Source organism: Crocuta crocuta, unplaced genomic scaffold, assembly GCF_008692635.1.
Source record: "Crocuta crocuta isolate KB4526 unplaced genomic scaffold, BGI_CrCroc_1.0 scaffold69-1, whole genome shotgun sequence".
Taxonomy (NCBI): domain Eukaryota; kingdom Metazoa; phylum Chordata; class Mammalia; order Carnivora; family Hyaenidae; genus Crocuta; species Crocuta crocuta.
In genome coordinates this window covers 938,163-953,461 of record NW_027551577.1, presented here as the reverse complement: position 1 = coordinate 953,461, position 15,299 = coordinate 938,163, and the positions used below count along the sequence as shown (strand labels likewise).

The window sequence follows — 15,299 nt, the reverse complement described above, 5'->3', positions numbered from 1 at the left end:
AGAACTTGAAAACTGATGCGATTCAGCAAAGAAGTTGCTCATATCACTGACGAAGTGTGACAACGAATGCCTTAGTTGTTTCACTTTTGCCTTACTTGTTGATGTGAAAGAAAATATCAGCTGACACTCATGATGGAAGCATTCACATCCATCACTGATGTCGGCAACATTTTGCTGAAACTGGCAATAATCAAAGATTTATAGTAGTCTGATTTTGTGACGTGGTTGCTGGTGATGGACCTATAAAAACTGACAGCGGGTTTTGCGAGAAATTCCAAAGCACACTGAAGTTACAGGTGTGTGGGATTTGCAGTAAAGAGTAGATGTATTTTATTATTTGTAAACTGTATGCTATGCATTCTTTACATCAGTAAAACTTAGAACAAAAATGTGTGTGTATGTGCATGTGTGTATACTTTTCTTTTTTTTCCTGGAGAGCCATTAAACAGTTATCGCGACACCACCACACGTATTGCATCCCCACACATTGCATTGGCAGGAATGTAGTCAAATGGCCACACTTAGCTTCGAGGGATGCTGGAAACTGTAGTCTGTAGCTGGGTGGCCATGGGCCCCACTAACATAAAGGCTTTGTAGGGGAGCCCTGCTCCATATACTTTCCCTACCGAGAGAACTAGCTGACTCTGGTCAGCCATTTGGATTTTCCAAGGCCACGGTTATGGACTTCTTGTACGTTCAGCTGAATGCCAGCCTCCAGAGTTACCTCTAGCTCCCTCGCAGAATTTCAGGAAGGTACAGAGTATAGTGTCCTGAAGGGACACATTCCCAGACTTTGCCCTTTACCTTCAAGTGCCTGCTTCCTGCCCTTACCTTCACTGCTTGCATCCACAATCCTGAGAGGCATTCCAGCAGAGCCAGACTCCAGCGTGGCCTTTGAGTTGTTTTGTGCCCCAGACCAATGTTTGAGGAGTATTAATATGGGTCCTGGAGTGCCTCTATAAAATAGGGATAATAAAAATATCTTGAAGGGAGGGGCGCCTGGGTGGCTCAGTCGGTTAAGTGTCCCACTTCGGCTCAGATCATGATCTCGTAGTTTGTGAGTTTGAGCCCCGTGTCGGGCTCTGTGCTGACAGCTCAGAGCCTGGAGCCTGCCTCGGATTCTGTGTCTCCCCCTCCCTCTGCCCCTCTGCCTCTTGCAGTCTGTCTCTGTCTCTGTCTCTCTCAAAAATAAATAAACATTAAAAAAAATTTTTTTTAAATACCTTGAAAGGTGATTGTAACAGCCAAAGGAGACAATATTTGGGGAAGTTTTGTTGTCTAAAAACTATAATTCAAATGTGAGGAGCAATAAAGCCAAATTCCTACCTGACTGGTTTGTGATCAGGCTCAGGTAAGGCCTTTGTAAAACCATTAAGTACTAGGCTGATATATACTATTCTGATATTGGCATATTACATTTTTAAGTACGTAAGGAAAAACTATTGACTATTTTATTACAACAAAAGCAATACTGTTAAAAATTTAGAAAATATAGGGGTGCCTGGGTGGCTCAGTCAGTTGGGCGTCCGACTTCGGCTTGGGTCATGATCTCACTGTTTGTGGGTTTGAGCCCCACATCAGGCTCTGTGCTGACAGCTCAGAGCCTGGAGCCTGCTTTGGATTCTGTGTCTCCCTCTCTCTCTGCCCCTTTGCCACTTGCATTCTGTCTCTCTTTCAAAAATAAAATAAAAACATTAAAAAATTTTTGTTAAAGTTTAGAAAATGTAAAGTACAAATAAGAAACTAAAAATACATTATACCACCACTCAGAGATAACCACTATTTATATTCTGATAGAGCTCCAATAACTATTAACTCAAGGTCATGTTTGTTTATTTGGACTCCCACCTATGCCCTCCAACCCCCCCCCCCGCAAAAAGATCATGATGAAGAAAGTCCCAGACATCGTATAATTTTATCATAAAAATTTCAGTATTTATCCTTAAATTTAAGGACATAACCTTAGTATAAATATCACACCGAAAAATGCATGTTTGGGTCCAGGGGGCATGGTTATCTCTGTCTGTACCTTCCACTCAATTTTGCTGTGAACCTCAAACTGCTCTAACAACTAAAGCCTATTTAAAAAAAAATAAGTTACTATTATCAAAGGATGATCATTATTCAAATTTCCCCAGTTGTCTCTTCTTTTTTTATAGAAGTTGTTTTCTTGTATTTTTGAATATTGGGTGTTTGTCTTTTTCTTCCTTATTTGCCAAGCTCTTAATATGTTAAGGGGATTAACTAAGGTGACATTAATTATTATATTTACTCTAATTACTTACTGTTATTCTTCCAGAGGAAACCATGGAAACTTCAGGACCTTCCTCCCAGACTCAAGATCACAGTCGAGTCCCTGGAGAAACAGAAGACCTAGACTGTATGTTTGCCTCCTCTCACCCTCTGGGCAAAGCTACATGGGAGGTAGAGTCCAGCCCGGCTGGTGGGACATGACAGTCTCCTTAGCTCCTGTTTCACAGCGGCTCAAGTCAGAGTTGAATCTTCTGGAGAAGTAGTGTTTTACACTTGTGCACGCGCGTGCACGCACACACACACACACACACACACACACACACACACACACACACACACAGCTGGTCCAGTCTGTCCCCTAGAACTCTCTAGCTTTGCAGACGCTCAGCTGCTTCCCAAATTTCAAGGGGGTTCTGGGGACTTAGGCTGGCACTGCAGAGGGTCCCGAGAAGGCAGGACCGGTCCTGTTCAGCCTCAGAACGGGGGAGAAAGTTCGCTTGACCAGATCATACCTGCCCTGTACGTCACAGTGAACCCTATGTTGGCAACACAGTCTAGTGACCTCCAGCAGGATGGGGGCTTAGAAGCCCTTCTCTAGTCTCCATATTCAGAAAAATTTATGCCCAAGAACTTCCTAAGCCCCTGAGGTCTGTGAGAACTCTGATCTCCTGCACTGCCCACTGGCTCTACAGGCTTGGGAAGAGTATCGCAGCCATTCGTGGCCCCCAAGTCCAAGTAGACACCTGGGGAGGTCTTGGGGTTCTCTGGAGTAGGAAGTGCGACAAACACTCATCCTTGTCTATGTGTAACTCCCAGATGGAGAGACGGATTTGCACAAGCAAGACACGGAAGCCAGACTCTTTCCTCAAGAACAACCCAAGAGAGACAAGGGTTTTACCTCCTCCTCTTCATCTTCCTCCTCCTCTTCCTCCTCGTCATCCTCCTCTTCAGGTACCGCAAAGACTAATACATGTGTATATATCTTCATAATATTATTCAAGAAAAGCATTTACATGAGAAAACCATCCCCTATCATCTCCCGCCTGACACTTCGGTTGTATTTTTCCACATTCCCTTCCAGACCCTACCGATCGGTACACGTGACCTGGACACAGTTATAACTGACCACATGGACAATTTTGTCCTCTGTTTAAACATTTTTGCTCTCGTATCCTGAGTGTTGTGTTATTCTATAATATTGTTGCAGCTAACTTTCAGGCTTTCCCAGAAAGCCTCTCAGTGGCTGCGTCTCCTGTAAAGTAATTTTAGGCTTCTCAGTAGCGCTCTGCTGTTGAACTCAATGCACCTGTCTGTTCAAGCAGCCTGCCTGGGTCCAAACCCTTTCTTTGCCACTCGCTGGCTATGTGTCCTTGGGTAAACTGCTAAACCCTAGGTGCCTTGGGGCCCTCATCTATAAACTGGGGATGATAACAAAAGCCACTACCTCATGGAATTATTGGGAGGATTACATTCTTTACACATCTAAGGGCTTGGCACCTAACCGCACAGAGTAACGGCTCTAAAAAATAGCTGTTAAGATTACCCCCTGGGGGGGCGCCTGGGTGGCTCAGTGGCTTAAGCGTCCGACTTTGGCTCAGGTCATGATCTCACAGTATGTGAGATGGAGCACCATGTTGGGCTCCGCACTGTCAGCTGGAGCCTGCTTGGGGTTCTCGCTCTCCCTCAATCTCTGCCCCTCCCTGGCTTGTGCTCACCCTCTCTCTTTCTTTCTAAATAAACACATACACACACATACACACATATATATGTTTATATATATATATGTATATATATGTATGTATGTATGTATGTACATATAATCCGTAGGCACACATTTGTGCATTCATGCATTAAACAAATCCTTACTGTCTTCTAAGTGCTGAGAAACTAAACAGACAGGGATAATGATCCCCGGGTCATAAAGCTTAGATTATGTGGAAGAAGCTAAGACGATAAGCAAATAAGTAAAAGATGCCATGTAGGGGCAGCTGAGTCGCTTAATCGGTTAAGCATCTGACTCTTGATTTCAGTTCAGGTCATGATCTTACAGTTCATGAGTTCGAGTCCTGCATTGGGCTCTGCACTGTCAGCGTGGAGCCTGCATGGGATCCCCTCCCTCCCTCCCTCTCTCTCTCTCTCTGCCCCTTCCCTACTCACATTTTCCATTTTCTTTTTTTTTTTTTACACATTGCATTTTCTCTCTCAAATTAAACTTTAAAAAAAAAAAAAAGATTATCCCCCAACCTCACCACCAGCTTAGCATGCTCATAAACATCCTTGCTCAAAAGCTTTTACTTTTTGAAGTTTTCACACACATCACATCCTGAGTATCGATTACCCACAAGTCCTTTAGTGGGTCTAGGGGCACGAACATCTCCAGATGGGTCTTGGTTACAAATCTCAACATTATTCTCTGACAGAAAGCAGAATGTTCTTTCTTTTTTGTTCTCTTAATTCAACATGTTAGGCTGCTCTCCTTACATATCTTTTTTAATGTATCCTGTTGCTTTTTAATTAAAACTTTGTATTGTGCAAGATTACACATAGGAACACTGTGTAAAAAAATGTGAAGCATATAAGGAAGTAGAAAGAAGAAGAAAATCATCCTTTGCTCTGTCACCCAGAGATAATCACTAACCACATATTACTATGTTTCCTTACATTTATTCAGTAAATATTTGTTAAGCACCAGCATGTGCCAGGCTCTGGGATGGGTACTGGGGCACCAGGAATTAACTGTGTTTCTGCCAGGATTAATTTTTTAAACAATTATATAAAATTATAAAAATATAAAAATTGTCGTCATTTTAGAAAGCATTTAACACTATAATACCTTTTAATACTATAACTATAGTACCTTTTGTTAAAAATTGCATATTATAAATAAAGCCTAGAGAAAGCTACAATAATGTTCATTTGCATGTTGATGAAGGTTGTCCCTGGCTGATAGAATTTGGAATCATTTTTTGTTTCATTTTCTGTGTTGGTTTATATTTTGCAAAACGCGATGAAAAAGCTTTCTTTTCCTACATTGATTAATATTTATAAAACACAGAAAAGAAGAAAATAGAAGCTAACCAAAATCCCATCTTCTGAGATAAATACTTCTATTGTAATCTCTTTTTTCTTAATTTAACTTTTTTTTAGAGATAGAAAGAGGAGCAGAGAGAGAGGGAGAGAGAGAATCTCAAGCAGGCTCCATGCTCAGCGCGGAGCCAGACACAGCGCTCGATCTCAGGACCCTGAGTTCATGACCTGAGCTCAAACCAAGAGTCAGAAGCTCCACCAACTGAGCCACCCAGGCGCCCCTGATACTGTAATCTCGATGTATTTCCTGATCCCTTTTTCTCTGTACCTAGCTGGGATCACATAAGCACTGATTTTAAAACAGTTAATTTAGCTTCCTGGAAATTTAAAACGTATCCATGACTGAGCAGGAGCCCCGCAAGCACACTGAGGGACATTCGCAGCCGGAGCCAGTCGGTCATCCTCAGGCAGAGGGAGTCCCCTGGACCCGAAGTCAGGAACGCCGGCCCCCAGGCCTGAATTCCTGCAACGCTGACTGGTCCAAGAGTGCAAACAACCCTGTCATTCTCCAAGTCTTGATCAAGCTCCTCCTCCCGGCCGGGCACCCTGACAACAGTGGGGACCCAGGCCTTGGCCTTCAGGAGCTCAAGCCGGTTGGAGAGACCAGCACCATCACCGATGGCCCACATGCCCGCTGTGTCAAGCACACGTAGCTGATGCGATCGTAACCCAGATGAGGGAGGGCAAAGATGAGCGTGAGCTGGGGCAGCTAGAAAAGCCTCTCTAGGGGCGCCCGGGTGGCTCAGCCGGTTGGGCGTCTGGCCTCGGCTCAGGTCCTGGTCTCACAGTCCGTGGGTTCGAGCCCCGCGTTGGGCTCTGTGCTGACAGCTCAGCTCAGAGCCTGGAGCCTGCTTCACATTCTGTGTCTCCCTCTCTCTCTGCCCTTGCCCCGCTCACTCTCTGTCTCTGTCTCTCAAAATAAAAAATAAAAGACATGAAAAAATAAAGCCTTTCTACTCCTTCATCTTCAAGATAAGGGAGACAAATAAATGGGAAAGGCCTTCCAGGTGGGAGCAAAGACAGTCCACATGATGTGGGGGGACACAGAGGTGACACGGCCCCCGTACCTGTGACAGGAAACCTCAGAGGACCTTGTCTTACCTTCATGAAAGCAGCGGTGGAAGTATTACATGAGCTGTCCGAGGTCACACAGGAAGCTTGTGGCGGATTTCCTACCGCCCCCCCCCCGCCCCCAAGAGTAAATGTAAAGAAAGAACAAATGTATTTCAGGCTTGTGCAAGGCTGAGGTTCTCCTAGAGTTTGTGTTTGTTCCTTGCAGGAAGTGGTGATGAGGACCAGCACCGCAGAGTGACCGGAAAACGTCGGCAGAGCCAGGGGGCTGGGCACCCCCCCAGGGACAGCTCACCTGGTAGGTGACAGGCCTTGCTATTTCTTCTTTCCCCGTGCCCCCCCCCCCCCGCGCCCCAGCTCCCGGTTGAGTTTCTCAGTGGGAGTGAGCGGGCCTGCGTGAAGATGTCCTCACAGCAGTGTCTATAGTAAGGCACCAATGGCAAATGGTCTCGTGTCCAACGACAGCAAAATACACCCTTCCCTGGCTACAGTTCTGTTCATACAGCTGCAAAGTGACAAAGAAAGAAGCCAAATCATATGACTGGTTTGATCGCATATGTACCCTGTAAAAATTCACGCATACATGGTCATAAATAAGCCTGGAAGGAAAAATAGCAAAACGTTAGGAGTGGTTATCTCTGGATGGTTCCATTGTGGGTGATTTTTGCTTTCACTTTTTGGACCTGTCCCGTACTATATTATGCAATGAACGTGTTCTGTTTTTACAACCAGAAGAAAATTTTTGCAAAAATAAAAATTTTAAATACTGTTTGGCCTAAGTGGATTGTGGGAAGAAAAGGGCATGGGGCAAAGAGTCTGCGTTAATGCCTGCTACAGAGCCTGGCACACAGGAGATGTTTAATAAATGCTGCCCAGGAAGCCAGAGTTGGGGTCTGGGCTCTATTTCTGATGATAAAAGGGATTAGGTTTGCAGGCTTTGGTGACAGATCTGGGTTTGAACCCTGGAATTGCCACTCACTGGCTGTCTGACCTTCAGGGAAGAATTTAACTTTGTGAGCCTCAGATCCCTTACCCTTTAAATGGGGCAAAGAGAGATACTAATACTTTCTTCATTGGGTTTCCATAAGGATCTAGTGAAATATTTTTTAAGTTTATTTTTTTTATTTTGGGAGAGAGAGAGAGCACACGAGCAGGGAAGGGGCAGAGAGAGAGGGAGAGAGAGAATCCCAAGCAGCCTTCCCACTGTTAGTGCAGAGCCCAAGGCAGGGCTGGATCTCATGAACTGTGAGGTCATGATCTGAGTAGAAGTCAAGAGTCAGGTGTTTAATTGACTGAGCCACTCAGCCACCCCGGGGTTCTAACAAAATGTTAAATATAAATTACTAAGTTCCGTGTTGGTATATAGTAAGTGCTCAATAAATGGCAACTCTGATTATTGACTTTGAAGGAGGCCCAGGTCCTCTCAGACCCTCAATTCTTTTCCATGACCACAGTCACCTCTGAGTGCGGGGGGGCTGGGGGGGAGTAAGACAGGGTAAAGGGAAAGTACTTGTAAAAGCTGTCCTGCCTCTTGAAGGCACCCAGGCTCACCCCCAGCACAAACAAGGCCTGTGTTACTTTTTAAGGCTTCAGGCGTGGGGGAGATGGAAGCCGTCCGGGGATACCGTGACTGTGACGGTGACTGTGGAGAGCTGACTAAAAGGATATGTTTCCACCCAGGCGCTGAGCATGAGGAGCCGGACATTTTGAAGGACGAGCTTCAGCTCTATGAAGGTAAGTCATCGTCCAGTGGCTTTGGAGAAAATGGAACTACACAGAGGACATGAGTGCTCTGGACTTTGTGGGGCAGAAACCAGACCACGAGGGTGTTTCAGTGGGCTGAGAAGTGCTAGGAAAATAAAGGCAATATGGGCGGATGAACGGTTGAACATTGGCAGATGGGGATGGGGGCGGGCATTGCTACCGTGGGGAGACTGTTCTCTCCTGAACTATAATCTTGACTTCCAGGACATCCTGGGTCAGTCAGCCAATCTTTCTGGGCCTGAGCTTCCCAACCAGCAAAATAGAACATGATTAGCACCCGCTGTCTTGGAATAGTAGGCTATGTACACGTGCCTGCGAGAATTAAGGATCTGACCTCATGGAAAAATCATCTCCAGTCACAGTGATTATTACAGCAAGGAGTTATAAACGTGACCCTTTGCCTGGGAGCACTTCGGTGAAGCAGGGGCAATTCGTAGGAACGAAGCAGTTGGCCAAAAAAGCCTAACAAATGCCTACTGCAGATACGAAAACCTGTTTAACTTTGTTTAATCCAACATTTCTATAATCTACTTAGTCTCCTAAAACCGGGTAATAACCCAAGAAAACCAACAAGAAACACATATGCGTTCTAAGAAATGTAAATAGAATGTTTTAATTTTTGCATCAAGATATTACCCGTGGCTGCCTCTGGGTGGTAGTATTGTGGGTGAATAGTTAGTTATACTGTTTTATTTGCTTACCTGAATTTTCTTTCTTCCTTCTGTCCTTCCTTCCTTCCTTCCTTCCTTCCTTCCTTCCTTCCTTCCTTCTTTCCTTCATTTCTTTCTCTTTCTTTCATTCTCTTTCTCTCTCTTTCTTTTTCTCTTTCGCAAAGTATTACTTGGTTTTTAATTACTCAACTAGTGTAGAAATGGTTTCACTGGGTGTAAAATGAAAGCGAGACAAACGGTTACATTTACATATATTTAAAAAAAATTTTTCTCATCATAAAAGTAATTCATATTCCCTGAAAGGTAGGTATCACCACAGTTTGTGAATTTGTGAATTACTCTCCCCCCCAAGATATTGGAGGTTCTTAGTAAATTACACTCCTGGAGTCTCATTTCATGCTCTCTGTACACTCAGTACTGACCACTCAGGTCACCTGCAAATGATGTTTCCTATTTGCATATCGACATAATGACCTATTTGCATAAAGACAGCTCAGCATGTTTATTGTTGTGTGCTGAGTGCCCTCCTCTGATGTTTGTGCCCTGGGGCTGACCTGAAGAATGGGAAGTGTACAGGTGTGGGGACTANTCTACAAGGGGTCCTGCCTCCCTTGAGGGGAAGCATTTGACAGGCTAGCAGAGAGGTCCCCAGGGACTAGAATAGGCACCGGGAATCAGGGTGAATGGGGTGGGTAGGCCACCCCAGACCAGATTAACGGGCCGCAGCCGCTCGGGACAAGAACACAGGGCTCAAATCACCCTCAGCCGCCCACACAAGGAGCTCAACCCTCGGAGGTGTGGGGCTGAGTTACCCATGTGCAGCCCAGCTTGGCTCCCGCGAACTCAGGGCCTGGTGGGGCTGGGGCCATGTGGCTAGGTGTCGTCACCCGCATCTGTGCAGCCGTGAACAGGCAAAAGTTGCAAACTGATACCCACATGTGTGCAGACATATATGTTTTATTTAGCTCAGAGTGTTATTATCATTATTGTTATTCCATTTCATCAATTCTACAGCTTCTACTTTTTCACATTTAGACATCTCTAAAATCAGGATGCATCTGAAATCTCTGGCAACTTATAATTAAAATTGGCAGTGGTTTTCCTTACATAGTAATATCGAAAATAATGTCATTTCTCACAAATGGTGATGTCTTCGATTCAGTGGAATACAAGAGGTGTCAACCTTTTCTATAATCACGAAGTTGATGTAGGGGCGCCTGGGTGGCTCAGTCGGTTGAGAGTCTGACTCATGATTTCGGCTCAGGTCATGATCTCATGGTTTGTGGCTTCCAGCCCTGCCTCGAGCTCTGTGCTGACACCGTGGAGCCTGCTTGGGATTCTCTCTCTTTGCACCTCCAGCCTGTGTGCCCTCTCTCTATTAAAATAAATAAACTTTTTTAAAAAGTTGATGTAAAACCTGGCTTTTTGGCCTCTTGTGGGAAATTTGATGACCTGTAACGCTGGACAGGCATTCCTACAGTGGCTTTCAAAGGCGGGTGGGTGACGGCTGCCCCTTTAGATGGAATAGTCCCACAGCTTGCCCCAGTCCCCACTTGACCCCCTCAGATCAAATGGAAAGTCTCTGAATGAGATCCGTCTTCCCCACACTATCAGTTCGCCCCACCCAGAGGGTGATGGGTATGTGACTGCTGATTTTCCTTCTGTGTAGGAGCCCCCGGAGAGGTGGTGCCCTCAGGAGAATCAGGTGAGTGTCCAGTCAGGGGAGAGGGGTTGTCGGTGCTGCCGATGAATGGTCTGGGCCTTGTCTCACCCCTGCGAGAGCCAGCTGCTTGTCAGGGTTCATGGGTGTAAGGTGGGGACTCCAAATCCACTGGGGGCCTGGGGCTCTGACCTGGGCTCAGCCAGGCAGGGGCCCAGTGCAGATTAGAAAGGGGCGTTAGGCAAGAGGCGAGGGGATTACAATCAACAATCAATAAAGATCCCTTGGGGACTGGAGAATTTGACTCGAGATTTTCAGAGGTCACCTACTTCCTCTGCTAGGGCGGAGGCACCCAAGGGCCCAAGCTAGCCTGGTATTAATGTTGAGTTTCTGATTTCCAGGACTCCGAAGGAGAGGCTCTGACCCAGCGAGTGGTAAATATACAAACTCCGAGAGGAGAGGCGGAGGTGGCCTCCAATCCGGGGGGTTAGGGCAGGACCAGACAGCCTGATGGGGTGGGTCAGTCACAGCAGGGACAACATCACCAGCCTGAGCGTCACCTTGATTCTGGGAAGGGCTTTCCAAGCTCAGGAGAAAGGAAATGGAATGCAGACTCAGGCCTGTGTCAAGAGGAAGGGGCCAGTGGGGTCCCAAGGACAGACACCGCCCACCTCCACAGCTTTGCCCTGATTGGCCCTGTGGTGAGTGCCCTCTGACCCAGGAAGAGGAACCCAGGAGAGCCGGTCTCAGTGAGGCAGAGAGGAAAACCCCACCGGCCATCCCTCGTCAAAGTAAACACTTGTTTCTCTCTTGTTCCTAAGGAGAAGTGGAGGCCTCTCAGTTAAGAAGACTGAATATAAAGAAAGACGGTAAGCGGGCGCCTTGGTGGCTCAGTCAGTTGGGTGTCCAAATCTTGATCTCCACTCAGGTCATGGTCTCATGGTTCCTGACATTGAGCCCCACGTTGGGCTCTGTGCTGACAGTACAGAGCCTACTTGGAATTCCCTCTCTTCCTCTCTCTTTGCCCCTCCTCCCCCTCAAAATAAATTTAAAAAGAAAAGAAAAGAAAGATGGTAAGAAAATAGGTGCCTCAGGGACACCTGGATAGCTCAGTCTGTTAAGCGTCGGACCTCGGCTCAGGTCATGATCTCAGGGTTTGTGAGTTCAAGCTCCTGTCCAGCTCTGTGCTGACAGCTCAGAGCCTGGAGCTGCTTCAGATTCTGTGTCTCCCTCTCTCTCTAATCCTTCTCTGCTCACACTCTGTCTCTCTGTCTCTCTCAAAAATAAACATTAAAAATTTTTTTAAAAAGAAAGAAAGAGAATTGGTGCCCCAGAGTTGTTTCTGCCTGTCTGGTCCAGATTCCTATGGGTAGAAAGTCCACTGGTGGCCTAGAAAAACAGCAATCATAGCCCACCTCTGTCGTGTGTCATGTTTGCAAACGCCTCAGCTTAGAATTGTGGCAAGAAGGTGGTATAATGACTCCCGTTGCACAGATATGGAAGCTAAGACTCAAGGATGGCATGTGGGCTTTCAGCTAGCGAGTTTCCCGACCTGGACTTGAACCCTGGTCCTGTGCTCTTTCTGTTCTACATGGAGTCACAGGGATGATAAATGCCCCCCAGGCCTCTGGCCACGCTAGGGAGCTGGAGGTGGGGCAAGGAAGCCCTGAGGTTAGATTAGCCTAGACTCTGGAGGAATGGTAAGAACTGGAAGGAATTCCTTCGCTCTAAGCCTGGAGTCTGTGAGGGCTTTAGGGAGGAGGATGAGGAAGGGATGGGAGACCAGGGTGTTTGATTAAACAAATGGAAGTTGTCCTTGAAACATTTGGGGTTGTTGCAAAAGGCCACCCTCAGGGAGTGAGACACCTGGGTGGGAGCCCCTGACTCTCTGTCCAGCTAAAGGACTCTAGAACTTTCCCGGGCTATGAATAACACTGAGATTCCCAAAGTGCGGCACCGGCATTATACCCAAAAGCAAAATGGTGATTCCCCCTTCCGCTCTCCCTCCTGGAGCCCGGTCTTGGTTGGGAGCCCCTGTGTCTTTAATGCCACCCTGTCGGTGTCATTGTCCTTCAGACACGACAGCAGAGCCTCCTCTCATCATGGCCCCTTGACCGAGTCCAGGGCCCTGTGTTCTCTCCCCAGTGACCTACCCCAGTGGCTGGCAAGGCGCAGGGAGGCCTCACTCCAGAGCACACCTGAGCACCTGCCCAAGGCCCAGACCCTGCTCTTGGCCCCTCTCCATAACTCCGTTAACTGTGAGAGCCCCCCAAGCCTGCAAGCTCACTTCTAGGCATCGGGCCCAGACACACGTACACAGATTCATGTCTAGTGACATTTGTGCAGGTTTATCGATGGGGGACCGATAAATAAATTGGGTTAAGTTTATACCATGGAACACTGTGCAGCCATCAAAGAGCAGGGCAGATCTATTATGTTCTGAGATGGAAAGATGACCCTGATCTATCCATGAGAGGAAAAAAGCAAGTGACGGAGCAGCAGGGATACAAATTGGTCCTGCTCTTTAAAAAAAAAAATCAAGTATAGTTAATACACGGTGTTGTATTAATTTCACATGCACAATATAATGATCCAACAGTTCTATACAGTTCACAGTGCCCGTCATAAGTGTATTCTCCATCCCCTTCACATATTTTTTTACCCATCCCTCGCCACCACCCCCCCCCCCCCGGTAACCATCAGTTGGTAACCATCAGTTTGTTCTCTGTATTTAAGAGTCTTTTTTGTTTGTTTCTCTTTTTTCTCTGTATACATGCTTGTTTTGTTTCCTAAATAACACATATGAGTGAAATCATATGGTATTTGTCTTTCTCTGACTGACTTATTTCACTTATCGTCATTCCCTCTAAGTCCATTCAGGTCTTTGCAAATGGAAAAATCTCATTCTTTTTATGGCTGAGTGATATATACATATATATATGTATATATACACACACCACATCCTTATCCATTCAACTATCAATAGATACCTGGGCTGCTTCTATAATTTGGCTATTGTAGGCAATGCTGCTATAAACATCAGAGTGCATGTATCTAGTTGAATTAGTTTTGTTTTTCTCTGAGTAAATACCCAATAGTGGAATTACTGGATTGTGTGGTAAGTCTATTTTTAATTTTGTGAGGAAACCCCACAATTGGTTTTCTACAGTGGCTGCACCAATTTGCATTCCCACTGACACTACCTGAGGGCTCCTTTTCTCCACATCTTTGCCAACACTTTTTATTTCTTGTCTCTTTTACTTTAGTTGTTCTGACAGATGTAAAGTGAAAGCTCACTGTGGTTTTCATTTGCATTTCCCTGATGACTGGTGATATTAAGCATCTTTTCATTATGTCTGTTGGCCATCGGAATGTTTTCTTCAGAAAAATGTCTGTTCATGTCTTCTGTCCATTTTTTAATTGGATGATGATGATGATGATGGCGACAATGACAATGATGATGATGATTGTTGGTGTTGAGTTGTATATGTTCTTTGTATATTTTGCATACTGATCCCTTATCAGATATGTCATTTGCAGATATCTTCTCCCACTCACTGTGCTGCCTTTTTGTTTTGTTGATGGTTTCCTTCGCTGTAAAGCAGTTTTTATCGTGGTATAGCCTCATTTGTTTAATTTTGCTTTTGTTTCTCTTGCCTCAGGAGACGTATCTATAAAGAAGCTGCTATGGCCGATGTCAAAGGAATTGCTGTCTATGTTTTCTCCTAGGAAATTTGTGGTTTCCTGTCTCACATTTAGGTCTTTAATCCATTTTGAACTTATTTTTGTCTATGATGTAAGAAAGCGGTCCAATTTTATTCCTTTGCATGTTGCTGTCCAGTTTTCCCCACACCATTTGTTAAAGAGACAGTCTTTTTTCCATTGGATATTCTTGACTCCTTTGTTGAAGATTAATTGACCAGAAAAGCATGGCTTTATTTCTGGACTCTCTATTCTGTTCCATTGATCTATGTGTCTATCTCTATTCTAATACCACACTGTTTTGATTACTACGGCTTTGTAGTATATCCTAAAATCTGGGATTGTGATACTTCTCTGCTTTTTTTTTAATATGTATATATATGCCTGGAAAGGCTTTGACAATCACTTCTTGCTTATAAGGAGGGGGATTTTGTAAAAATTGTAAAAAATGTATTTTTTACAATTGCATTTAATATGCATGTGACAAATACAGTAGGGCAGCTCTGTGTGCCTGGCAGTGCTTTATTCTCTGAGCAGAATCCCTGCCCCAGCCTCCTACTGAGGGGGGACAGACAAAATAAATCTATTTCATGGTTTTTTCTTGGTTTTTTGAGAATAAGCGTGGAAATAAAAATATAACAAGTTGAGTGGTGTCAGTGTTAGAAAAATAATGAAACGAGATGAAGCCTGGAAAGGAGTGGGATTTGGGGTGCTGTTCTAGTTGGGCTGGTCAGGAGCTGTGTCTCTGAATAAAGTCACTTTGGAGCGGAGACAAGGATACTTTTAGTAACTAAAAGGAGAGAGAGAGAAGGAAGCAAATAGTAATTCCCCACCTCTGCCTTTACAGATGAGTTTTTCCATTTTGTCCTGCTCTGCTTTGCCATTGGGACCTTGCTGGTGTGTTACCACTGCTACGCAGGTGAGGGCCGCGGGAACAGGGATGGGGCGGGGAGGGGGTGCATAGGAGGGTCCAGACCTGCAGGCTGACCATTCTCACCCTCGCTGCCCTTGCAGACTGGTTCATGTCCCTTGGGGTCGGCCTACTCACCTTCGCCTCCCTAGAGACCGTTGGCATCTACTTCGGGCTGGGT

At 45.5% G+C, this 15,299-nt stretch overlaps 1 protein-coding gene across 2 annotated transcripts in view; it reads left to right on the top strand.

Annotated features, from left to right (window-relative positions):
• Positions 1-15,299, top strand: part of TMEM40 (transmembrane protein 40) — a 31,804-nt gene that overhangs the window by 14,434 nt on the left and 2,071 nt on the right. The window contains exons 2-10 of one of the 2 annotated variants that reach the window (XM_077751590.1): positions 2,300-2,380; positions 3,070-3,204; positions 6,620-6,709; positions 8,092-8,145; positions 10,516-10,551; positions 10,908-10,940; positions 11,328-11,375; positions 15,056-15,127; positions 15,223-15,297. In XM_077751590.1, coding sequence (XP_077607716.1) covers positions 2,308-2,380; positions 3,070-3,204; positions 6,620-6,709; positions 8,092-8,145; positions 10,516-10,551; positions 10,908-10,940; positions 11,328-11,375; positions 15,056-15,127; positions 15,223-15,297 — 616 coding nt within the window. In that variant the 5' untranslated portion in view covers positions 2,300-2,307. The remainder of the gene's footprint in view (positions 1-2,299; positions 2,381-3,069; positions 3,205-6,619; positions 6,710-8,091; positions 8,146-10,515; positions 10,552-10,907; positions 10,941-11,327; positions 11,376-15,055; positions 15,128-15,222; positions 15,298-15,299) is intronic. The other variant, XM_077751591.1, reaches the window with a different exon arrangement.